The sequence below is a fragment of the Olea europaea genome, unplaced genomic scaffold (assembly GCF_002742605.1).
Source record: "Olea europaea var. sylvestris unplaced genomic scaffold, O_europaea_v1 scaffold1801, whole genome shotgun sequence".
Lineage (NCBI taxonomy): Eukaryota > Viridiplantae > Streptophyta > Magnoliopsida > Lamiales > Oleaceae > Olea > Olea europaea.
Window position 1 is genome coordinate 4,423 of NW_019235754.1, and position 26,656 is coordinate 31,078.

A 26,656-nucleotide genomic window follows, 5' to 3' on the forward strand; every position below is an offset into this window, starting at 1 on the left:
TCACTTGACTTCAGGTCAGAAGGATGGCGATGAACTACGTAGAAATGCTGATGTTATGGAAATCCTAAGGAAAACGAGGTTCCTGAGAGTAAACCCCATCTGTGAGGAGAAATCCCCAGAAACAATCCTTGAACATGAGTAAGATTTCTTGCTTGCAGACACACCAGTTACTTCCATTTTCTATACACATAACTGGAAAATGTAAATGAATTAGTAAAAATAGATTGAATAAGTAAGTGGGAGCAGTTGGAAAAAAAATTGTATTGAAAATCATTGATCTGTCTAAAAGTGCTAAGGAATTGTTCCACCATTTGTTCTATTGCTATTGTATGAGAGTAATACATTTTGACGTTTTCAAATCATCTTAGAAATGGAATTATTTCATTTCAATATTTTGTTATTTTTCGTAGTGAACTGTTATTATGTACTTATGGTTAAAACTTTGATCTAGTCGGGTTATTTGGCTTGGCGATCTTAACTATCGAATAGCACTTCCCTACCGGTCTGCGAAAGCACTTGTTGAGATGCAAAACTGGAGAGCACTGTTAGAGAGGGACCAGGTACCTATAGTCCTACTGAAAATTAACTATTATGTTTTGTCAAAACTCTGGCTTCATTATCTTCACTCATTGGTTAATATCCCACTAAATGAACAGTTATTTTCTTAACAGCTGCGGATCGAGCAGACACGAGGCCGAGTTTTTTATGGATGGAAAGAAGGGAAGATATATTTCCCTCCAACGTATAAATATTCACATAATTCAGATAGATACGCGGGTGACGATATGCACCCAAAAGAGAAAAGGCGGACACCAGCATGGCAAGGGCTCTTCATATTTTCAAGTTTGATTTATTATATTTCTATATTACCTGAATAAATAAATTAAAGGAATATGTCTGGACGAATCATTTGGTAGATTAATTTATTGATGTTTTTAAGTAAAAAATTGATCTGGGCACTTCCATATCTGAAGGTGTGATCGAATTCTATGGCATGGAAGCGGCCTTCAGCAATTGTCATACGTCCGTGGTGAAATTAGGTTTTCAGATCATAGGCCCGTATCTAGCATGTTTTGGGCCGATATTGAATCAGTCCCCAACCGGTTGAGGAAGAGCATGAGTTGTTCGAACTCAAGGATTGAGGTCGAAGAGCTGTTACCATACGCCCATGGTTATACAGAGCTCTGCTTTTTTTAAATGAGAGGGTATGATTGTGAACTTAGGAATCGGGTACATGCTCTCTCACTCTCTTTCCTCTATGTGCATCTAAATTTGCATGCTCTCTCTCCTTGTGCACATAACAAATGCTTAGATGTATGCTGCCTAAATATTGAGAGCATGTTTGTGCAAACAGTATTGAGCACAATTGAAAAGTAAAATTGAGTAGATTTTTGCTTTTTTGTTTAATATCAGTGATGTATAGGACTTTTGAATCCACCTTAGCAAACATGTTTGTGTCCTTGTGCATGTCATCTTTAATAGAGGAATTGTTTTGCCCATGCTTAGGGATGTCAACGAGTTGAGCGGAGTCGGTTTGCGAGCTAAAACTCGAGGCTTGGGCGCGGCTTGAGTAAAATTAAGACGGGCTTTTTTTCGGTTTGGGCCTTACCGAGTTGAGCAGACTCAATTTTTTTGTTTTTTTTTTAAAGGCTGCTCTACTGCCATTTTTATTTATTTATTTATTTATTATTATTTTTTTAATTAGCCGGCTCGGGCTTTTCCGAGCTGAGTTGGCGAGCCAAATTCCCATCCATACTCATGCCTAAGCCATGACAACAAAAACAATTTAAATGAAACTAGTCAAATTGCCATCCCTACTCATGCCTAAGCTATGACAACAAAAACAATTTAAATGAAACTTGTCTAGTTAAGTGACTCATATTTAGTGCCTTTTTGAGTCTCATTTTTGGCTAAGATGCATTTTAGGCATAATAGGTTGATGGAGAATGTGTTGTTAAAAAATAAGAAAAATTTTTAAATTTGTATGTAATATTATTTTAGTTAAGAACGTGTGGTTGAAGAAGAGAGAGAGATATATTTTGAAAATAATAGGGGATCAAACAAGGGCTTAATAGTATTTTCAAGCCCAATGCACCTCTTTGCAGGTGGCAATTGTCTTAAAGAAAACTCAACCTTAAGAGCGATGGGGACTTTCCTTTGCCTAAGAATTGATAAAGGTGAGCCTTCTTCTTAAACCTTTCCTTGATGGTGCTGCATATATAAATCCTATACTCTAATTTTCTTATTTATTTTCTGCTCAGGTATAGATACAATATTTTATGGCTAACTTCATATGACCCGACTTGATTAACCATTGGCTCGTTTCTATGAGATGGAAATTGTTCATATAGACGATAAAATTGTTTGCAGTTTTTCGCAATTTAAAGTTAGATGTTAAGTGATTTGACACTTTTGTGCCCTAGCTTTTGTTGGATTTTAGTGTAGTGGAATGAAACCGGATTATCACATACTGTATATGTTATTTAGATACCGATTTTAAGTATACCGTATAAGCAGCTTACCGTATTTGCAGGTAGCTTACCGTATATGCAGCTTACCGTATTTGCAGCTTATCGTATATGCTGCCTACTGTATTTGCTTCCTACCGTATATACTGCTTACCGTATATCATTCCTACCGTATATGTTTTTAATCGTATTTGCACATATTTTCTTTATCCTTTTCATATATACTGTATTTTCACTTACACATAGAAATACCAAAATTATAAAATATATTTTTTTTAGATTTTTATTTTTAACATAAATAGAAATTAATGCAGATTAATTTTGATAAACATAAATAGAACGATAACATAATAAAATGGCAAATTATATGAATCACACGGATAAACGCTAAAAAATTAAATCTACAAGAATAAATTGTTAAGGTATAATCACAAAATAAATAAATAGTGGATTAATTTTCAATCTAAGGCCTGTGCGAACACAGTTTCCTTAAAACAGATTTGCCCCCTCACGGTAAGTGCTTGAGGTTTAATCCGAGCGTCTGTTTTTTAGGGTACAACGATAAAACTTGTAGAATCTGAGCACCATATATACTACTTCGACAAATTGACTAGTATTTGAACAATATCACCACAATGACGACGCTGAACAGAAATCGAGATGCAGACAGAAAAATTGTAGAATATTTTTCTCCTATTTTCATGTGTGTTTCTGTATGTGCTGAAATTGCTGGAAAAATGATCTTTTATATGAGTTTAAATATGCCTATTAACTCCATAGCAATAAGCACTGAAGTTGCTTCAATTTTTGGGAGTTTTGGCAGTTTTCGAAAACTCAAAGGTCAGTAGAAGAAAGAAAAAAATTGCAAAACGTGGACACTCTAAACGGGCCAATTTCTGCTCCGTTCAGTCTGACATTCGTGTACGCAGGTCGCGTCTATACACAAGTTCAAGGTTCAAGGGTAATTTCGGTCCGTGATTTGCACCCTTCTACGCGCGCACGTGGAGAGAGCCTCTATACTACACATGATTACACCCTTCCAAAGTATAATCCTATATAAAGTGGTTCATACTTCATTTTCCTATGTGAGACTAGTTTTATTTCCTACATTAACCATCTTCCAATGATCATATTTGAGCTCCAATTTCTCATTCATCCATTAATCAATTTTGACAAATAAATATATGGTTTCGATGCTCTCACATAGGAGAAAACGGATCAACTTTGATCTTCCAAATTGGACCAATGGGTCCCACCGAAAATCTTGCCAAAATTGAGTCATTTACTCATTTTTTTCCAACAATCACCCACATAAATGAAAATTGGGAGAGACATGAAACCGTGAGACACAATACTAGGTGATAAAATTCAACGATTGAAGCTTGCATAGGATAGGTAGGTATTACTCTTTGAACCTTTTCTTGTGAAAACATATTTACTTTACTAGCTGAACAGTAGAGGTGTTGTCCTTGAACTGTTCTGCTATTTATGTAAACGATGATATACTCCACACATGATTCTTTCTAACACAAATTAGTTCTCATTATTATGTTCATTTTGGTCATGAACATATGCCTGATTTTATGATAGTTCTTAAAAATTGAGCCCTACACAATTCTCTTAGAAGCGGCCCCACTTCTCTCTCAAATAGGTGATCTCTTACTACAAATAACCCGTATTACTTGACTCGATTTTTGATGCATAAGAATTATTAAAAACTTATTACTTATCCTTCATCCTTACGGGTATCACTGTTATACCATAGGAATGGACATGAGGAAACACCCACACAGTGATTTTATTAAGTCTTTACAATTAGGTTGTCCATTTGAATCTAGATCTTAGAATCTCTAGTCAACTAGGTTGGATTTCCTTTGTAATGACTTATCCATTCAAGGGTTTAAATCCCATTCCTTTCGATGACTTCCCAACTAACTCTCTATTTAACTCTTTGGTTAGTGGATCTGCAATGTTATCTTTTGACTTTATATAGTCAATAGTGATAACTCCAGTTGAGAGTAGTTATCTTATGGTATTGTGTCTTCAACGTATATGTCTAGACTTACCATTGTATATGTTACTCTGTGCCCTTCCTATTGCTGATTGACTGTCACAATATATGTAAATTCTTGGCACAGGTTTTGACCATTTTGGAATATCCTCTAAGAAGTTGCGCAACCATTCGGCCTCTTCACCACATTTATCTAAAGCTATAAACTCAGATTTCATCGTAGATCTGGCTATAACTGTTTGCTTAGAGGATTTTCACGATATGACAACACCTCCCAATGTGAACACAAATCCATTGATGGACTTTGAATCTTTTATATCAGATATTCAATTAGTATCACTGTATTCTTCAATGACCGCTGGATATCTGGTATAATGTAGTCCATAGTCACGAGTATATTTTAAGTACCTTAGTACTCTCACTATTCCTTTCCAGTGATCAGCTCTTGGATTACTCGTGTATCTACTCAATTTACTGACTGTGTAGGCTATGTCTGATCTTGTACAACCCATCAAGTACATTATACTTCCAATAACTCTCGATTGTTCTACTTGAGAGACATTTTCACCTTTATTTTTAGATAGATGTTGACTTGTATCTATCAGTGTTCTAGCCAAGCCAGTATCATCCTTATTGAACTTTTCCAAAATTTTGCCCACATAATGTAACTGACTTAGAACAAGCCCATTTGATGTTCTTGAGATTTTGACTCCAAGTATAATATCAACTAAACCCATATTTTCATGTCAAATCTCGAATTCAACATATTTTTAGTGGATTCAATCATCTTATTGTCACTACTAACAATAAGCATGTTGTTAACGTAAAGACACAAAATGACATAACCATCTTTAGTGTCTTTAACGTAAACACATTTGTGATACTTATTGATTTTAAATCCACTCTCTATCATGACATTATCAAATTTTTCATGCCATTGTTTGGGTGTTTGTTTCAAGCCATATAGTGATTTCACCAATTTACAAACTTTCGCTTCCTGCCCTAGTAAGGAAAATCCCTCGGGTTGTTCCATATAAATTTCTTCTTCTAAACATCTATTTAGAAAGGCAGTTTTAACATCCATTTGATGTACTTCAAGATTTCGCAAAGCGGCAATCGTAAGTATCAACCTAATAGATGTTATTCTCGTCACTGGAGAATACGTATCAAAGTAATAAAGACATTCCCTTTGTTTGTAACATTTTATTACTAATCTGGCTTTGTACTTTTTGATAGTTCCATCTGCTCTCATTTTCCTTTCGAAAATCCATTTATAGCCTCGTGGTTTGCTTCCTGGAGGAAGATCTACTAGCTCCCATGTATGATTTTGCAGTATGGAATCATCTCACTTTTAATGGCCTTCTTCCATTGAGGTCCTTCCAAGGAATTCACAGTCTCTTGATAACTTTGAGATTTACTTTCTAGCTTATAGGTCAGAAAATTAGGACAATACGATTTTTCTGTCATTTCCCGTTTACTATGTCTAACCTCAATCTCCTCTTCTAGTTCTTCGTCATGACTATTTTCAGTTATAGTCTCATATGTCCGTTTGGAGGAGTTTGCTTCCTCTTTGGACTTATACAGAAACACATGTTCAAAGAATGAAGCATTTCTTGATTCTAATATCGTGTTTTTGTGTATATCAGGGATTTTAGAATCATACACAAGAAATCGATAAGCACTACTATTGTGTGCATACCCAATGAAGATGCAATCTACTATCTTTGGTCCTATCCTTACCTTCTTTGGTGTTGGAACGACCACTTTGGCAAGACACTCCCACACTCGTAAGTATTTATAAGAAGACTTTCTTCCTTTCCATAACTCATAAGGGGTCTTTTTCATTTTCTTTCAGGACACCTTATTTAAAATGTAATTTGCTGATAACATAGCTTCCTCCTACATGTTTTGAGGTAACCCAGAATTTACTAGCATTGCATTTATCATTTCCTTTAAAGTGCGATTTTTCCGTTCAACAACGCCATTTTGTTACGGTGAATAAGGTGCGGTGGTTTCATGTATGATTCCGTGTTGTGCACAGAATTCAACAAACGGTGCTTCATACTCACCACTTTGATCGCTTTTTAACACCTTAATTTTCTTTTTAAGTTGAGTTTCAACTTCATTCTTATAGATAACAAATTTCTCTATAACTTCATCTTTACATTTTTGCAAATACACATAACAGTATTTGGTGCTATCGTCAACAAAAGTAATGAAATACTTGTTGCCAACTTTGTTTGTCCGAATTTTAAATCACATAAGCCGCTGTGAATTAAATCAAGTGGTTCCGTGTCCCGTTCAATTGATTTAAACGATGATCTTGTCAATTTTATCTCAACACAAGTTTCACATTTATATTTGGAATCAATATGGAACTCGGGTATGCAATTCAAATTAACTAGTCTACGTAAAGTATCATTGTTAATATGTCTTAGTCTACCATGCCACAAATTGGAAGACTCAAGCAAATAAGCAGATGAGTTTGCTTTATTCAATTTTGGTTTAACAACTATTGCATTGAGTTTAAACATATCGTCGGAAACATATCATTTTTAGACAAACATTCCACTTTTTGACAAAATAACTTTGTCTGACTCAAATACAATGCGAAAGCCATGCTTATTCAACAACGACCTAGATACTAGGTTCTTGCGAATTTTCGACACATCTAGCACATTGTTAAGAGTCAGCTCATTTCCCAAGGTCATCTTGAGAACCACCTATCATTGTCCCTTGATTTCAGAAGTTGCTAAATTACAACTTCTCTCATTCTCAATTGCTTCAAACGTAGAAAACAGCTCCTTATCAGGGCACACATGCCTCGTAGCACCGGTGTCAATTCACTACTCCTTAGGGTTTGAACCCACCATGTTTACTTCAGAAATGATAGCTGAGAGATTCAGCTCTGACACATCTTATGCTATGTAGTCAACCACATTTGCTTATTTCTTCTTCTTTGGCAATCCGCACTCCGAAGAGTTATGGCCCACTTTGTCACAATTGAAGCATTTTCCTTGAAATTTCTTCTTAGAAATTCCACATTTCAGTCCTTGCTTGGTCATTTTGCCACCGGATGGCTCAGACTTGTTTTTGTAGTTCTTACTATTTTGACCATGCTCCACAACAACTTAAGCAGCACCAGGATTGAATCAGTTCTTTTCAAAACTCTTGTTGTCTTCTTCAATTCGAAATCTAACAATTAGTTCTTCGACGTTCATTTCTTTTCGCTTGTGCTTCAAATAATTCTTGAAATCCTTCCATGTGGGGGGACAATTTTTTAATAATTGCAGCCACTTGAACAGTTTTACTCAAAATCATCCCTTCAGCATGAATTTCATAAAGAATCACTTGGAGTTCTTGTACTTGACTGATAACTGTTTTGGAGTCCACCATTTCATAATCTAAGAGTCTGCCGACAATGAACTTTTTAGCTCCGATATGCTCAGTTTTATATTTTTGGTCCAAAGACTCCCACACTTCCTTAGCAGTTTTTACAGTACTATACACATTATATAGCGTGTCTGCTAAACTGTTCATAATATAGTTTCGGCACAGAAAATTCGAGTGGTTTCAAGCATCAAGTGCACTGATTGCTTGAACATTTCCCTTACTCTTATTGAGTTTTGGAGCAGTCTCAATCAAGAATCTCGCAAGATTCAAGTGGTTAGATAAAATAACATTTTCTGCTGCCACCTTTTGAAACTCAAGCAATTGAATTTCTCCAATTTTTCTCAATGATTAACCGGAACATTAATGGTATGGCCAGTTGTTGGAGCCACAATTTGACTTACAACATGACTTGACTATCTAGCCATAGTCTTAGCTACAACAGAGCTTGGCCCTTGAGCCACAGCTGAACCCACAGTTTGATTTCAAGTAGGCATAGTTTGGGTCACATCCATGTTCGTCGATTCGGTTGCCATTTCTGAAAAAAAAAAAAATTAGTTTCGAAAAATTAACAGTATAAGAAACCAAATTTTCTTTTAGGAATCTGTTTTAAGTTTGTTGGATTTTAGTGTAGTGGAATGAAACCGGATTATCACATACCGTTTATGTAGTTTAGATACCAGTTTTGAGNAATCGATTGGGATGAGTTGAAGGAGTTAATCTCTTATTTAGGAGTTAAAGAAGAGGTCTTTAAGGGCCTTGAGTCGTGAGTAACGCTTATGAGTGAAGAAAGTTGCTATTAAAAAGACATTTAGCCCAAGTATGATGCGGTTTTGTAGTAAAAATATGATTTTGCACCCATCTTTGTGGGGCGGACCCAGCCTTCTTGGGTTGTGGGGTCAAAAGTTGATGTGTAATTTTTTTAAATAATATAATATACATTTGACACCTTGAAAATGTCTTATAATTATATCATTATCAATATTGTTAAATGAATTTTGTTACATGTATAATTTTGTTTACCATGTCAATTATGGATGTTGAGCTAATGACAAGTAAATCAAATTGGATGTAGGAAGTAAATGAATTGAAATAAAATTCAAATTGAATTCAGGAAGTAAATGAAATTTAAGTTTAATGAAAAAATAATTTAAAAGTAATACAAATTACATTTAATCCACAACGATTTTAGAATTTTTGATGTTATTTTTCATGTAAAATTTCCCAATAAAATGATGTAAATTATATTGAAAAATTCATCGCGCAAAAATAATAAACGTTAATGAAATAATTGTTTTTTTTAAAAAGAAAAGAAGCGTTAAATGCCTCTTTTAGTACGTATGTTTAACGCATATTTAACTATTTTCAATATCCGTTTGAACCATTTGATATGACTACGATATACTTCTCGAAGCGAGCTTTTAGATGATGCAGGCGATTTGTAGATTTGAATAGTATACGATCATTGGCAAATTTTAAAAATTAACATATTATGAAAATTTTCGAAATATTAATTTGAAACGACCTATTTTAATATGTCATAACCTTTCATATGATTGATTATTTCGCACGCCATTAAGAAGCAAAAAATTAGGCTATGAGTGCTTCGAAATGATATTAAGAATGCAATATTTCGACTTTATTTGACATGTATTAATGTAGATTGAAAATGGGTTAAAACAACTATTTTTTAGAGGAAAAAAAAATTCAAAATTTTGTGGTGTCATTTGAACCCACATGACCCCATGTGGGTTAAAACAACTATTTTTTGGAGGGAAAAAAAAACCCAAAAATTTGTGGTGTCATTTGAACCCACATGACCCCATGTGGGCTCGTCCTTGTATTTTTGCAACAGAAAATCAAGTGTCTTTGACCTATCTTAGTGTTTCTTGTCAATTAGGACATAGAATAGGCATAATCAAACAATTTACTTATCGCATGATTGTAATATATATAGACATAATTGTATAGTGTAAAATCTTTCCATAATGATCAGCCTAGATTGAGAATAATTACGGAAAATTAACGTGTAACTAGGGATGTAATTACCTATGATCTTCTATCTAAACATAATCTTCTATCTAAATAGAGGAACTCTCATAATGAAATTAATTAAATTCGAATTGACATGGTATCAGAGCCACAAATAAAATACCTCAGTGCTTGCTCGTGGGAGTAGGTCTTGTGGTTTTGAAAACCAATTTTAAATCGTTTGAGTGCTTCTTTTTGGCTGCCAGGCTCTTCAATTCTGGGTTTTGGTAGATGAGTTTTGGTTTCTATTTGAAGCTTTATGGAATTTCCATCAATTTGCTTCTTTGGCGTTCTTGGCGTCTTCAATTCAATCGGCACATGTCGACGACTTCTGTGGTGATTTGGTGGTCTTGGAGTTCTGTGCTGGTGAATTATTGCGTGATCTGGCAACTTGATTAGCACGGATCAACATGATTTTGGTGGTTCTAGCATTGGAACACATATCGTTGATTTGTGGACTGTTAGTTTGGGTCAGTTAGCTTGGCCTGAATACTGTGTATGTGAGATTTTGAAGAAATTAATTTGGGTTTGGGCATATGAATTTGGGCCAAAATTGTGCAATTTAAGTTTTGGATAGAGTAGGGAATCGTACTTAAATTATTTTGGGTTGTTTTAATCGTTGGGCTGGAGCAATTATTTTAGGGATTACTGATTGTACAATTAATTTTAGCTTTATCTGTGGTATTCTGTTACGAACTTCATGTTCACTGGAAAAATTATTCAGCATGAGAATTTCAATTTCGATTATTTGTTATGGAAAAAGAGGAGTCACATTGACGGAAGTGACCTAGCTCCTACTGAGGACACCAAATTGGCTTAATGAACAGTGAAAGATGCTAGAATGATGACATGGATTTTAGGATCAGTTGGTCCTATGATTGTTCTAAGTTTAAGGCCATACAAGATTACAAAAGATATGTAGAAGTATTTAAAGAAGATTAGAACCATGATCATACAGTCAGACACTTCCAGTTGGAATATGAGATTGCAAATTACACTTAGGGTGATCTCACCATTCAGGATTACTTTTCTGGGTTTCAAACCTTGTGGGGTGAATTTACTGACATTATATACACTAAGGTACCAATTGAATCGCATGTTGCTATACAGTTTGTTCATGATCAGAGCAAGAGATAAATTTCTGATAAAGTTGTGATCGAAATTTAAGGCACCTCATTCCAATTTGATGAATTGTGATACAGCTCCTTCTTTGGACATATACTTCGGAGATTGACTTTGTGAAGAACAACACAAGCCACTTTCAAACAGCTACAACTGACCACCAATCCCATCGCTTATGCAGCTCACAAAAAAGTTAGGACAAGGATATGAGGAGGGTTTGCTTCAACTGCAAGGACTATGGGCATATCGCTGCCTATTGTGCTAAGAAATACTACAATTCCTGCAAGAAATCAAGGCATATTATCAAAGATTGCCCCACTGATTCCTAGAATCTCCAAGCTAATGCTTATCAAACTGTAATCGATTGTGTAATTTTTTCCTCTATAGGTGGTGATGCCTTGGCACTTATACTTGAAATGGTCAAACAGATTATTTTATCAGCCTTTCCAGCCTTAGGCATCAAGGTAATAATACTCGATCCTCTTGGCTAATTGATTCTGGTGCGGCTTCACCCAATGCTATCTCCATTGTTCGTAAGTATCATAGCTCCTCCCACATTCAGACTGCCAACCTATACATGTTGTAGGTGATATTAGTTCTTCAATTAAAGATGGCTTTATATCTCCTAAGCTATCTACTAGTCTCATTTCTATGGACCAATTAGTGGATAATAATTATGATGTTCAGTTTTCTTGTGATGATTGTCTTCTGAAGGATTAGGTGTCGGTAAAGATACTCGCAAAAGGTCCTAAAGTTAGATATTTGTTTTCTCTGCATTTTTTTATTCTTGCTTGCATTTCTTTAGCTTGTACTACTATAAACAATAAGAATGAAGTATGGGACAGATGCCTAGGTCATCCTAATCATACTGTTTTATCTCGATTAATAAACTTTGGCTTGTTAGGTAATAAAAATCAATTTTCTTCTCATATGTCCTTTGATTGTTCAACATGTAAATTGTGAAAGAGTAAAGCCCTTCCTTTTCTTGATCATTGTAGTTGCGCTAAAAAATATTTTGCCTTGAAATATAATGATGTGTAGGGGTATTACTCCTATTATATCTCATGCACTATATAAATATTTTATCACTTTAATTGATATTTATAGATGATATTCTTGAATTTATTTCCTTTGTTCTAAATCTAAAGTATTTTCTGTGTTACAACAATTTATGACATATGTTGAAACTCAATTCTCCTTCAGTCAAAGTATTAAGATTTGATTCAAGTGGCGAATATATGTCATGAATCTCATAACTTTTTTTTTTTTAACAAAAAAGAAACTGTATATTAGTGTTCTTGTCCTTATACCCCTCAATAAAATGAGGTTGTTAAATGTAAGCATCATTACTTACTGGATGTTGTTCGAACATTATTGCTTGAATATTTTGTTCTTTCTAAATTTTAGGTTGAAACTTTACCCATGTTCTAATAGATTTTGTATTTCTCATCATGTTGTATTCTTTGAGATTTTGCCTTCTTTTTCTACTCATGTTGCATCTTTACCTAAAATTAATATTTTTCCTCATTTTGATGACTTGACTTCTACTAATGAGCGCTTCAAACCTGGATTTGTATATGAATGATGAAGGCTGACTTTGTCCCTTCACGAATCTAATCAGCCATCTTAGCATGTTTAGATAGTTCCTTCACCTGATAGTTCAAATTCTGTTATTATTCCCATTGATCTTCTAGAGTCTCTCGTCCTCCTGATCGGTATGGTTTTCCTCATGTCTTGATGTGAATCCCGCAAGCAACAATGTCTACAAAATCCACAACGAGATTGTTGAACCCAAGAAGCCAAAAATAATCCAAATTTTGGATTTGACCAAAAAACGATGAATCAAGCTATCAACATAATCAATGGATATGTTGACCTCTTGATTACACAACTCGTGAATCTCACCCGGTTTGTGAACACCACAAGAAATCACTCTTGATAAGTTCAATATTTGTCCAATGAAGGACAAGGAATTTGAAAGCAAAATTATTGCCTCTCAATTGAAATCTCAAATTATCAAAGTTGTTACAATGAAAGGTGAATAACCCTATTTATACTAAACCCTAAAAACTAGTTCAAAATGGAAATAATGTTTGAAAATAAAATAAAATTCTAGCTCGATTAGGTAATCATGGAAAAAAAATCTTGTACCAGGAATGAACTATGCGGTCACATAGTTTATTTAGGTGCGGTCGCATAGAGCAACTTTTAGCCTTCAGTTTTGTTTTGAAAATATGCTATGGGGTCGTATGCCCTTTAAGCCATGCTGTCATATAGCTTAAATTTCAACTCTTCTTCTTTTATATGCAGAATTTCGTGAAGATTCCGAATTGTACTCATGGGAGAAAATTCGAAACCCAAGCTGAAAATTATGTCTGTTTTAATCCACGCTACTCGTTTTCCCATATATCATCTAAAACTAGAATCCAATGCACCAAGCATGATTTTGCCTTCATTACCAACATGTAAGTTGTTATTTAGCTTGTACTTTATCCTTTTGAACTCCATAGCTTGAACAAGTAATTTGCAAGGCTTTATTAACCCTTTGAGGTCTCGAACTTATCTTTAGGCTCTTCCCCTCAATCATCAAATTCTTGGTAATTCATGGCCTCCTTTGGATCACATCATGTCTCTTCATACTACTTTATTATTTATTTCAATATCCTCTTGCCACTCAAAGGCTGTTAAACATGAACCTTGGCATGAGCTGTTGACTAATGAGCTTTAGGCTCTTCAAGAAAATTAGACATGGAATGTTGTTCCTTCTCCAGTGAATCTTAAACCCGTTGGTTGTAATTGGGTTTACTAGATCAAGTTGCATTCTAATGGTACCATGGACCACTATAAAGCCGAATTGGTTGCTCTTCGGAATAAGCAAGAATATGGGATAGACTATGAGGAAACCTTCGTTCCAATTGCCAAGATGACTATTGTACGAACAATCATCTTTATTGTAGCGGCCCAAGGTTGTCCACTTTATCAAATGGATGTTAAAAATGCATTCCTTTATGGCGATCTTAAATAGTAGATTTATATGGCCCTATCACCTGGATTGAACTCCTTATCCTCTTTGGATGTCTGAGCCTAAAGCAATCCTTATATGGATTGAAACAGGCTCCTTGTGCTTAGTTTGATAAGTTCCATTCTACCTTACTTCAGTTTTCCTTTGAGCAAAGCCAATATGATACATCCATTGGTATTGTTCTACTTCTTGTTTACGTTGATGATATTGTTATCACTGGGACAAATCAGGGCTTAATCACCCGCCTTCAACAGCGTTTTTGGGCTTCTTTTCATATAAAGGATCTTGGTCTTTTCACGTATTTCTTGGAGTTGAAAATTCACTATGATCATTCTGTTATATTTTTAAATCAACATAAGTACACCTAGGACTTGATTAATTTGGTTGGCCTTCGAGATACTTCTTTTGTGGATACTTTACTGGAAGTAAATACAAAGTATCATCATGATGAGGGTGATCTCCTAACGAATCCAACATTGCATCAACAGTTGGTGGATTGTTTAACTATTTAACTATTACTCGACCCGACATTTCTTTTGCTGCCTGGCAAGTTATTCAATTCATGCAGGCTCCATGACATCTGCATTTGGCTGCTGTTCATCATATCATTAGATACCTTCGAAGGTTTCCTAATCATGGGTTGCTCTTCCGTCTTCTTGGCTATTATGATGCAGATAGGGCTGAATGTTCTGATACTCGATGGTCTGTTATCGGTTGGTATATGTTTCTTGGTGATTTTTTGATCTTTTGAAAAAGCAAGAAACAAGCTCATGTTTCTAAATTTGCTACTGAATTTGAATGCCGTTCCATATTTGCTACTTGTTCTGAAATTGTGTGACATGGGGACTTCTAGCTGAGCTCGATTTTTCTCAAAACAATCATACTCTTTTTCATGCTGATAACACTAGTGCTATTCAGATTGCTTCCAATATGATATTTTATGAGCGTACAAAGCATATTAAAGTGGATTGTCACTCTATTTGAAAAGCCCTGGATGCCCATGTTATTTTTCTTCCTCAAATTTCTACTGACCTTCAGATAGTCGAGGCTTTTACCAAAGCAATGACACACTAGTGTCATCAATTTCAGTGGGGAAATTAATGCTTCTTGATTTCTCAACATCAGGACATAATATATGTATAATTAAACAATTTACTTATGGCATGATTGTAGTGTGTGTGTGTGTGTGTAATTGCTCAAAATCAGCGTGTAACTAGGGATGCAATTGCCTATGATTCTCTATTTAAATAGAAGAACTCCATAATGAAATTAATTCAATTCCAATTGACATGTCTACAACCTAATTTCATTGCCATAAGATCCTAAAATAATTTATAGAGTTAATTCCTTATTAGTTCATTTGATTCCTTACTCAATTGAAGCTTGATTCTCTACCTACTTTAACAATTTGCACTTTAATATTTATAACGTCACATGAATCTTATATTATTGGATTGTGATCATGTCCCAAATATGCTAAAGACTTAGTTAGGATTTAGGGTAACTATGGTTAACCAAATTAAATGTGAGTAACTATACCGATAATGATTCAGACATTGTCAAGATTACAATTGTTTAACACGTCAATATCTAGCATCTAAATTAATCTAAATTTCTACCATAGCTAAATGTAAGATTTACCACCTAGGTCAGGGGTCGAAGACTAAAACCATGTAGAGATCTTAAAACCTTAATGATTAAATACATCATAATAAGATAAAACAATTTCAAACTATTGATGCAAATACAATGACAACGTAAATAGAATGTAATGCATGAATTACATTGGTCAAGGGTGTAAAGTGAAGTTCGAGGTATTAAAGCCTTCACTCCTTATAAAAATTTCTTCCTCAAAATTTGCTTACCCAAAACGAGTTCAGAATATTTAATAGAAGTGGCAAAAATCAGTGGATTCATGATAAGTTCCTCATACAAAAAAGGAAAAAGAAAAAAGAAGTAATTAAAGATACACTCAACCAATTAATTATAATTTAATTATTCCATCGGTAGGGTTCTGCATTTCATCTTCCCTTTCCCAAGTTGCTTCTTCTGTTGTCTCATTTCGTTACAACACCTTAACTAACGAAATTTTCTTTTTTCTAGGTTTCTTTACTTCTCATTGAAGAATCTCTACAAATTTTTCTTCGTAAGTTGAATCCGATTTTATCTTCATCTATTCATTCTTTAACAAATGAGAGGGATTTCCAATATATTTTTCTTGACATGGATACATGAAATACATTGAATACTTAGGACATTGATGAAGGAACATCAAGCTTATAAGCAACATTTCCAATTTTTTTTTCCTAAATCGCATAACCGCCTTCATTGATGGTATATTCAAATACACTTGGTCTCCGATTGTGAATTCTAGCATTTTCCTCCTTTGATCTCTATAATTTTTTCGTCAGTCCTGAGCATTTTGTAGCCACTGACGTATTTGTGTCACAACTTCAACCATTTCACGAACCATATTTGGATCTAACATTTTCCTTTCTCCAATCTCATCCCAATAAATTGGAGATCTACATTTTCTACCATATAATGCTTCAAAAAGAGCCCCTCCAATCATAGTGTAGAAGCCCGAGAAATAAAATGAAATTAGGCTATTATTTTATAATGATCTAGCACCATAAGCCTAACTCATTTAAGAAATGAGCTATGAAAGCTCAACCCATTTAAAATTATGAAAGCCCAAGCTATAAGTTAATTAAAAGCCCAACAATTTAAAAGATTAAGTTTAAGTAAATTTTTGATTAAAAGATTTAATGAATAACTAGGTTGCTTCAATAGTCATCTACATGGTATTTTATATAGGTAACCTAGGTTCGAATCACCATGTAGATGTTTTTATAAAAAAAATTATATGAATTATTTTTTTATGGCTTAGAAACTCTTCAAATTCAGTTAAAGATCAAATTTAATAAATTTAATGATAATACAACTCTTCCATTTAGTTTTTCATTAAAAATGAAGGTTACAAGAAGAGAAATGTTACTTTTTCACTACACCCCTCCTCAAATTCGAATTTACTCTTATTTTCTCTCAAAAAAATATATTTAATGTAAAGTTAAGCTTAAGGAAATAATAATGGTGAGAAGAAGAAAGGCTTTCTACACATCTTGTTCTTTTATATTCAAGAAAATTCAAGGTAGGTAGAGATGCAAGTGTTTATTTTGTTTTCAAATTATGATTTTTCGATAAATGTTTAAATGAAATAGTATCTCCGGGTACGGTGCTTTGGCATTACAACAGTTTGAATGACCAATCTTCTGCTCTACGTGTTATGATAATGATACAGTAATTGGATTTTGCCGAAAATCCATCTATGTGCGACAGTATGAATCTATAATTTGAAATATCTAATTTGATAACGAAATGCACCAATAATGTCTATTGACTTTCAAACTCATGGGTCAATTCTCTTCCTACAAATTGAATGGATTTCTTTGGGGTGTTGACGATGGTAGAGGATGATTCAACATGTCATGGAGAATCCGGTGATTTAATATTTTTAATTTGATTATGAAATGTTTATATTTTCTTTAAATTAGATTCCTATGGATGTCATGTGTGGATCTATTCTATGAACATTCTTTATGTATAAGTTATGTTTAAAGTATATCTATGTTCTAGAAATTTATTTACCAATCACCATTTACCAAAAAATAAAAATAAAAAAAAGTTGTTGGAGGCATTATTCAACCCAAATGCCATCACTAAAAACTCATAATGATTACATCTCTTACTAAATGTTGTCTTAGAGATGTCTTCTTCCTTTATCTTTAGTTGATAGTATCCAAATCGCAAATCAATTTTCGAGAATATAGCTGCATCTTGAAATTGATCAAACAAGTCATCAATTATCAACAATGGATATTTATTCTTAGTTGTTACCTTATTCTACTCTCTATAATCTATACAAAATCTCATTATACCATCTTTCTATAGAACAAATAATACTAGTTATCACACGGTGAAAAGTTAGGCCTAATAAAACATTTATTTAACAACTCTTGTAATTGTAACTTTAACTCTTTCAATTCTACTGGGGCCATTTTATATGAATCTTTGAAAATTGGAGGTGTTCTTGAAATTAAATCAGTGACAAATTCCTTCTCACGATCTGGTGGTATCCCAATTAAATCATCAGGGAATACCTCTAAAAATCTTGTACCACTGGTACATCACTAAAAATTCAGATTGTGTTGCACTTCAATAGCCGTAACACTGAATAAGTACCTTATACATCCACTATCTAGTAACTTTTGTACTTTCAATGACGATATAATTGGGAATCTGAAACATTTTCCAATCCCATTAAATGTAAATGGTTTATCCCCAAAAGGTTGAAAAGTAACTGAATTATTTTTACAGTGTATAGTAACTTGATATTATGACAAACAATCCATATCTTCTATCACAATCTTTCATACTCAATATAATTGAATCAGCATAGAGTTCCCAATTTTTATAAGGATCATACAAGCCCCTAAAATCAAATTAGTTTTGTTGTACATCTCCAGATGGAATAGCTACAATATAATTGACCTCTTGTATATCAAGTATTATATCCAACCTCTTCACATACTCGGTAGACACAAATGAGTACATAGCTTTGGAATCAAATAGTGCAAGAGCTAAAATGTTGAAGATAGAGAATTCACCTTTTAAAACTGATGGTTTTGTCTTAGCATCTAATTTGGTAACGATAAACACCCTAGTTGGCACATTCTTCTGTTCTATAGGATCTGGATTACCTGAGCATGCTCTAGCAAGATGGCCCACCTTTCCACAAACATAATATGTCCTAGTCTTGGGGTTCTAGCTTTTCCACTACATTCATATATAGTTCTTACCATGACTGTAATACATGTTCATAAATCAATCATAATAAAGGTTGACCAATATCATTCATGAAGCATGCAAAGAGATTATAATGCAAAAAATTTAACTTACTGGCACAGTTGTGGTCTTTCAAATTTTGAGGTCATATACATGGACGGTCTACAAAACTATAACTTTGCTCTAAATACCACTCTCTGTGACACCCCATTTATATAGATAACCATACACTCACTTGTGTAGAAATAAAAAATTGACAACTCAACATAGGCATACGATTGCACACTATTTTTCTTTCAAGGATAAAATGAAATAATCATCTTCATAATAAGGTCCTATATATCCTCACTTAATCAACTATGATGTTCATATAGCAAATTAAAACAAAATATTATATAACCAAATTACAACATATTTACATTGAGGTTACAAAAGTATCTACCATATCATTTCAAAAATTATACATATACCAGACAGGACCCCTAAAAATATAATACAACAGATTGTAAGGCCAAAACAACAGCCCATAACATAACCCTATTGCTTCGTCATCTATTAGCATTGAATTTCAGAATCCCGTAAAAGCTTCACAGCTATCCATGTCCTCCATGAAATTTCATGCTCACATACAATGTAAAAACTATGTAAGGTAATGTCCAATAAGTAAAAATCATGCATGCTATGAGTATAAGTAATATGAGTATATATCGTCATGTCATTTCTTTAAAACGTAATGCTAAAATGCATCATATTGAAATATTGGGAAATAGTTGAATCTTTTTATTACATTGGACCTTTGACCCATCTACTATGTACCGGATAGAGCTCTATGCAATAGAAATATTAATAATACAATGGCTAATATGATTTCAACATAGTCAAGTGGATCATCCTCTTGTGACTACTAGAAATGCATCTCCTAATTGCTCCTATGATCATCCAAGAAGTATCCCACCCGCGGTGTCAATGATCATAACATCACAAAGGCATAGCTAAGAGGTCCACTCTCCTATGGTCACCAAAAGACATCCCCTATCTACCTTTGAAATCACTTTGAAAGTCTCACATTCAACGCCAAAACATATCACATAAGCATATCTCATGTGCCTTGGTGCTCAAGTAGTGGTCGATAAAGTATTTTATAATGTTAATTCATTTTTCCAATCATGTTGTGCATGTTTTTAATGATGAACAGATGTTGCGCATGCATGTGCAAATGCTCATGAATTGTATGCTCAATCAATATATTTTGGAGCTACATACTCAATCATCGTAACCATCATATAGGATGCCATGATCTCCTTACGAAGATCATCGTATAAATGTTAACAATACTCATTAGAAAATATTTCACAAATATTATGTTAATGCATCGTAGTTGTAAATGAATTTATACTTACCTTTTTGCCTTTGTGTGTGATTTTCTATGGGATGTAAGTCAAGTTCCTTTTTCATCTAATGTAGGAAAACAACATGTATTAAACACGATCCCCATTTCAATAAACCTAACATAAACAACCCCTTACTATGAATATTAATAACAAAATAGTTTAGTCAACATTATCACTTCAAGTTACCAACTGTACTCTAAAACAATCTAAAAAATCCCATTATTTTCTAAGTCTGATTATGAATGTTAGCATACCTAATTGTTTTCAACTATCTAACACTTATGAAAATCAATTTTCCAACCTTAGAGAGATTTTTAACAAACATGTAATGTTTGAAACTATGCGATTTATTAAATTGGACAGAATGTGTTTTAAGTTTTGGTTGTTGCCCTGTCTAGTTTCATCCATCTTTTCCCTCCCTTAATTACATTCATTCCTCCCCAAACTTTTACCACACTTATATAGAATCAAAATACTAATCAACATAACCTATAACAATTGCGACACTAGTTTCTTTAGAAATAAACTTATTTAAATACGCAAATAAAATATCAATGTAATGATATTTCAATTCCAAGTCGGTTGGAAATTGGGAATTGTTGGAAAATAATAAATTATAGCAATATATTAAAATAATATATTATAGTTGAATGAATAACAACAATTCATAGGTTTCAAGTATAATCAATTCTATAATTAATTTGTATTTGAATTAGTTCAATTCCATAATCAATTTGTTGTTACAAATTCATTCATGGCTATTGTAACATTATTTATGTTAAATACAAAATTAAATAAGAATTTGAAACCTCTCCCATCCTAGTATTATATAAGGAGTTGTTCTCCTCCTTATTCTACATACCAACAACAACAACAACAACAACAACAACAATAATAATAATAAATTGAGAGTTCTTTCTTCACTCTAAGTTTCTCTCTTCTCTTTATTTCAAGAGTTTAGTTCTTAGTAACTTAGATAGTTTAATTATTTGTTCTAACCTGGTGATAGAATTGTGAGTATTTTTAGTTCGCCTAAAGTAGTAATGAGATGCTAGTCAGCTACTTTCATTCGGTGTATATTGGGAGATAGACACCATCAGTCCTCTTACACCACAGTGTGGGACAAATCTATTTTAAGAAAATTGTGGGCAACACAACCTCGGTTCATTTCAATACTACTACTACATCAATAACCATTTCCTTTAATTTTATTATTACTCTGTTTACTTTATTGTAATGTTTCCTTCCATTATTTTATTTATACAATTTCAGTAGTATTTCTAATTTCCATTTTTTCTAACTTCCTAAAACATATTCGACTAAAAGAACAAATGAGGTGCTGAATTTAAAAGATATATTATTGTGAAGATAATATTTTGCACAAAATTTATAAAATCTTGGAAATGAGACCATTTGTGACCCTTTGTGCCAACCTGGGAAATGATTATATCTGAAGGATGCTAGACTTGTTGAGGCCAGGCTTAGAACCCTTTAGTATTCTTTGAAAATTATTGGGAAAAATTAGCTTGTTTGAAAATAAGTATATTACTTTTAGAAATTAGTATATTTTCGGGATTGAAAAAATAGCAAATTTTTCAAATGGTTTCGGAAAAACAACATAATTTTCGAATGAAAGATTAGCATATTTTCGTAATTGTGAAAATATCATAATTTTAATGTTATTTGAAAAATAGCATAATTTTGAAATTTTGCAACTTACTTGATATTTCAAAAATGACAATCGAATAAACTAACATGCATGAGACCCGTATTGTGGCTACTGGAAATCAAGCCGTGAGCTCTACAGTGGCTAAAAGGCCAAGTTCTATTGTGAACCAGACTGTGGCTAAATTGTCAAGTCATGATATGAGTCAAACTGTGGTTCCAACAACTAGCAATACTATAACTGTTCCGATCAATCATGAAAAAAATTCAAGAAATTCAATCATTTGAATTTCCAAAGGTGGCAATAAAAGATGTTGTTCTAATTTTCTGTGTTACAATTATGTCATGAATGGCTTGGTAGATTAGTTATACAGCGTTTATAGTACGATGAAAATTGTTAAGAAGCTGTGGAAGTCTTTGGACACAAAATATAAGAATGGGGATACCAAGGCCAAGAAATTTATCGTTGACAGATTCTTTGATTATAAGATGGTAGATTCCAAAATAGTATTCAATCAAGTGTAGGAACTCCAAATGATTTTACATGAAATTCACATCGAGGGGATGAATTTGAGTGAAACTTTCTAAGTGGCTATAATCATTGAAAAGCTACCTCAGCTTGAAAATATTTCAAAAATTACCTAAAGCACAATCTAAAGAAAACGAATATTGAAGAACTGAAAGTTAGGCTTTGAATTGAAGAAGACAATCGAAGTTTAGAAAAGAAAGGGTTCAATCTTGGTGTGGCTAAAGCCAATGTTGTGAAACATGGCCAAAGTTCTAAGACATATAAAAATGAGCTCCGGCCATTCAATAGTAAAGGATTAAGTTGGGACCAAAAGGTGGCATTTCTAAGAGGAAGTTTCAAGACAAATGCTTCAACAATGACAAAGTAGACCATAAGTTTTCGTAATGCAGATTTTCGATGAAGAACAATAAGAAAGAAGCCAATGTGGTTGGTATATGGCGGATGACATGTTGGAGATGAATCTCGTAGCTGTCATGTCTAAAGTGAATATGATGGGTTCAAACACAAAGAACGGTGGATTGACATCGGAGTTACAAAGGCATGTGTACTTTAATAAAAAGTTGTTTACTGCATTCGAAGCATTGAGAATGGAGAGAAGTTTTTCATGAGAAATTCAACAACTTCTGAAATCAAGGGTCCAACAAATGTAGTTATGAAGATGATTTCTAAGAAAGAGCTGACTCTAAAAAATGTGTTGTATGCACCGAAAATTTGCAAAAACCTAGTGATTGAGTCGCTTTTAAATAAGCATGATTTCTATATTATGTTTAAGTTGGACAAAGTCATTTTGTCTAAGAGTAGAATGCTTGTCGGAAAGGGTTATGCTTTCAATGGTATGTTTAAATTTAACGTAATAGTTGTGAAGCTAAAAATTAATAAAGTTAATTCTTCTATTTACTTGCTCGAGTCTTCTAGTTTGTGGCATGGTAGATTATGACATGTTTACTATGATACTTCACGTATATTAGTTAACTTGAATTGTATACCTACATTCCATATTAATTTGAAACATAAGTGTGACACTTGTGTTGAGAAAAAATTGACAATGTCATTCTTTAAAATAAATTAAATGAAATATGGAACAACTTGATTTAATTCACTGTAACATATATGAAAATTTGTACAAACAAAACATGGCAACAAGTACTTCATTACTTTTGTCAATGATAGCACAAAATACTATTATGTGTATGTGCTTAAAAGTAACGACGAAGCTATAGAGAAATGTATTCTCTATAAGAATAAAGTTGAAAATCAACTTAATAAGAAAATTAAGGTATTGAGAAATGATTGAGGTGGTGAGTATGAAGTACCATTTGTGAAATATGTTACACATCATGAAATCATACATGAAATCACAGCACCTTATTCGTTGTAGCAAAACAGTGCTGCTAAACGAAAAACATACTTTAAAAGAGATGATGTTAACAAGTTTTGGTTTACCTTAGAAAATGTGGGGAAAAACTGTATTATCGAAAAATTACCTTTTAAATTCTACCTATAAATACTTATGAGTGTGTGAGTGTCTTGTTAAAGTGGCTATTCCAACACCAAAGAAAGTAAAGATAGACTTGAAAACTGTAGGTTGCATCTTCGTTGGCAATGTTACATAAGCCTAAAATTCAAAATTACACAAACATACGATAATGGAATCAAGAAATTTTACATTTTTTGAACAAGTATTTCTATATAGATCCAAAGAGGAAGTAAGCACCTCTGAAAGGACACATGAGACTACGATTGAAAATAGTCAGATCAAGAGCTAGAAAAGGAGGTGGGGATTGAATCAAGACATATAAAAGAGAAAGGACGAAAAATTGTTTGGTCCTGACTTTTTTTACTTATATATTAGAAAATGAACCTCAAAACTTTCAAGAAACTATAAATACTTTAGAAAGACCTTAATGGAAAGAGGTTATTCAAAGTAAAAGAGATTCCGTGTTACAAAATCAAATATAGGAGCTAATGGACCTACCTTCAAAAAGTAAACCACTAGGCTGCAAATGAACTTTTCAAACGAAAAAAATGAAAGCAGATTGAATTATCGAGAAGTAAGGTCAAATTAGTAAAGGTTATAGACAATGAAAAGGCCTTGATTACTTTGTTACATATTATCTAGTGACAAGAATAACATCCATTAGGATGGTTCTTGCGATTGCAGCTCTACGAAATCTTGAATTCATCAAATTGATGTCAAAACTACCTTTTAAAATAAAGATTTAGATAAAGAACTTTACATGGAACAATTTGAAAGTCTTTCATCGCCAGGGTAAAAAAGGAAAGTTTATAAATTAATGAAGTATTTATATGGCTTGAACAAGCACCCAAACAATGGCATGAAAAATTTGATATTATTATGATAGAATATTAATTTAAAATCAATTATTATGATAAATGTGTTAATGTCAAAGATATCAAAAAATGATTATGTAATTTTATGTCCTTACGTTGATGATGTGCTAATTATTGATATCAACAATAAGATGATTAAATATATTAAAAGCATGTTGAATTTGAGATTTGACATGAAAGATATGGGTTTAGCTGATGTGATAATTGGGGTTAAAATTACAAGAACATAAAATGGACTTATTCTAAGCCAGTCATATTATGTGGACAAAATTCTAGAAAAGTTTAGCAAGAATTATACTAATATGGCTAGAACAATGATAGATACAAGTCATTATCTATCCAAAGACTAAGGTGAGAGTGTCTCTCAAGTAGAATATTCTAGAATTATTGGAAGTGTTGTTAGGTTTTGATACTCAATAAATCTGGGCAATGATTTAAAATAGTTGACGGATAATTTATCGACGCCATAGATTTGGCTTGACTTAAATACAATTGATACTTTTGGAAGGCCCAAGTTGGAGTTGGATTGGTGGCTTGATTAGTGTGTGGTTTTCGATTAGTGTGTGGTTTTCGATTATTGTTGGTCCATTAACTTAATCTATTTGGAGAGATATATGTTTAGCCCATTTAAATGAATAAGATAAGGCCACATTTAATAACATAATGGATATATTTTGCTTTTCCTTCTAGTCGTTTTTGTGATGGTGTGTGTGCGCATTGTACAAGAGAGAGAATGAAGAGAAGAGATGGGTAGTTGGCTTGGCGAGTTAAGAAAGATTTCCACCATTGTTACTTCTTCTTCTTACTCTTGTTAGTACCATTCCCATTCATTCTCCTTCGTTGGATTTGAGAGAACTTAGAGCAACCAAAATGGAGGTTTGGTTTTGGGTCGACCCTTGGTAATTTTTGTGTTTGTTTGGTTGTTTTCTAAGCTTGGAATTAAAGATTTCTCAAAGATCTCCGTGTCAAGTCTGATGTATTTGATGTGTTACACAAGATCAAACATAGCATATAAGTTAGTAGACTAAGTAGATACACGAGTAACCCAGGAGAAGACCATTGGAAATGAACAGTAAGGGTACTAATGTATTTAAGATATAATTGTATCTATGGATTGTACCATACAAGATATCCAGGAATCATTGAAGGGTAGCAATGCTAATTAGATATCTAATATAAAATATCAAAGTCGACTAGTGGATTTGTGTGCACGTTAGGAGGTATAGCTACATCATGAAAATCCTGTAAACAAATAGTTATAGCTAGGTCTATCATGGAATCTGAGTTTATAGCTCTAAATAAATGTGGTGAAAATGTTGAGTGGTGGTGTAACTTCTTAGAAGATATTTTGAGATTGTCTAAACATATACCAGCCATTTATATACACTGTGATAGTCAATCAACGATTGGAAGGGCATAGAATAACATGTATAATGGTAAGTCTAGACATATATATAATACCATAAGGCAACTACTCTCAACTGAAGTTATCTCTATTGACTATGTAAGATTAAAGGATAATATTGCGGATTTACTTACGAAAGGGTTAAATAGAGAGTTAGAGTTACAAAATTATTGAATGAAATGGGACTTGAGCCCTTGAACGAATGAATTGATAAAAAGGAAACATAACCTAGTTGACTGGAAATCTCAAGACCTAGGTTCGAAGGGACAACATAATTGTAAAGACTAAATTAAATCTTCGCGGGGGATATAATTTTCTATCCATTTATATTAACTGTAATGCCCGTAAGGATTAAGGATAAACAATTGGCTTTTAATGATTATTATACTTTGAAAATCGAGCAATGTAATGCAAGTTTCTTGAAA

The 26,656-nt window shown here is 33.3% G+C and overlaps 1 protein-coding gene across 4 annotated transcripts in view; it reads left to right on the top strand.

Annotated features, from left to right (window-relative positions):
• The window catches only part of LOC111378323 (type IV inositol polyphosphate 5-phosphatase 7-like), a 6,889-nt gene extending 4,357 nt beyond the window's left edge, over nt 1–2,532 (top strand). Inside the window, exons 8-13 of one of the 4 annotated variants that reach the window (XM_023001499.1) lie at nt 15–138; nt 452–560; nt 672–820; nt 975–1,230; nt 2,106–2,177; nt 2,262–2,532. In XM_023001499.1, the coding sequence (XP_022857267.1) occupies nt 15–138; nt 452–560; nt 672–820; nt 975–1,197 (605 nt within the window). In that variant the 3' untranslated portion in view covers nt 1,198–1,230; nt 2,106–2,177; nt 2,262–2,532. The other 3 variants (XM_023001501.1, XM_023001498.1, XM_023001500.1) reach the window with 3 other exon arrangements.
• The last annotated feature ends 24,124 nt before the right edge of the window (nt 2,533–26,656 follow it).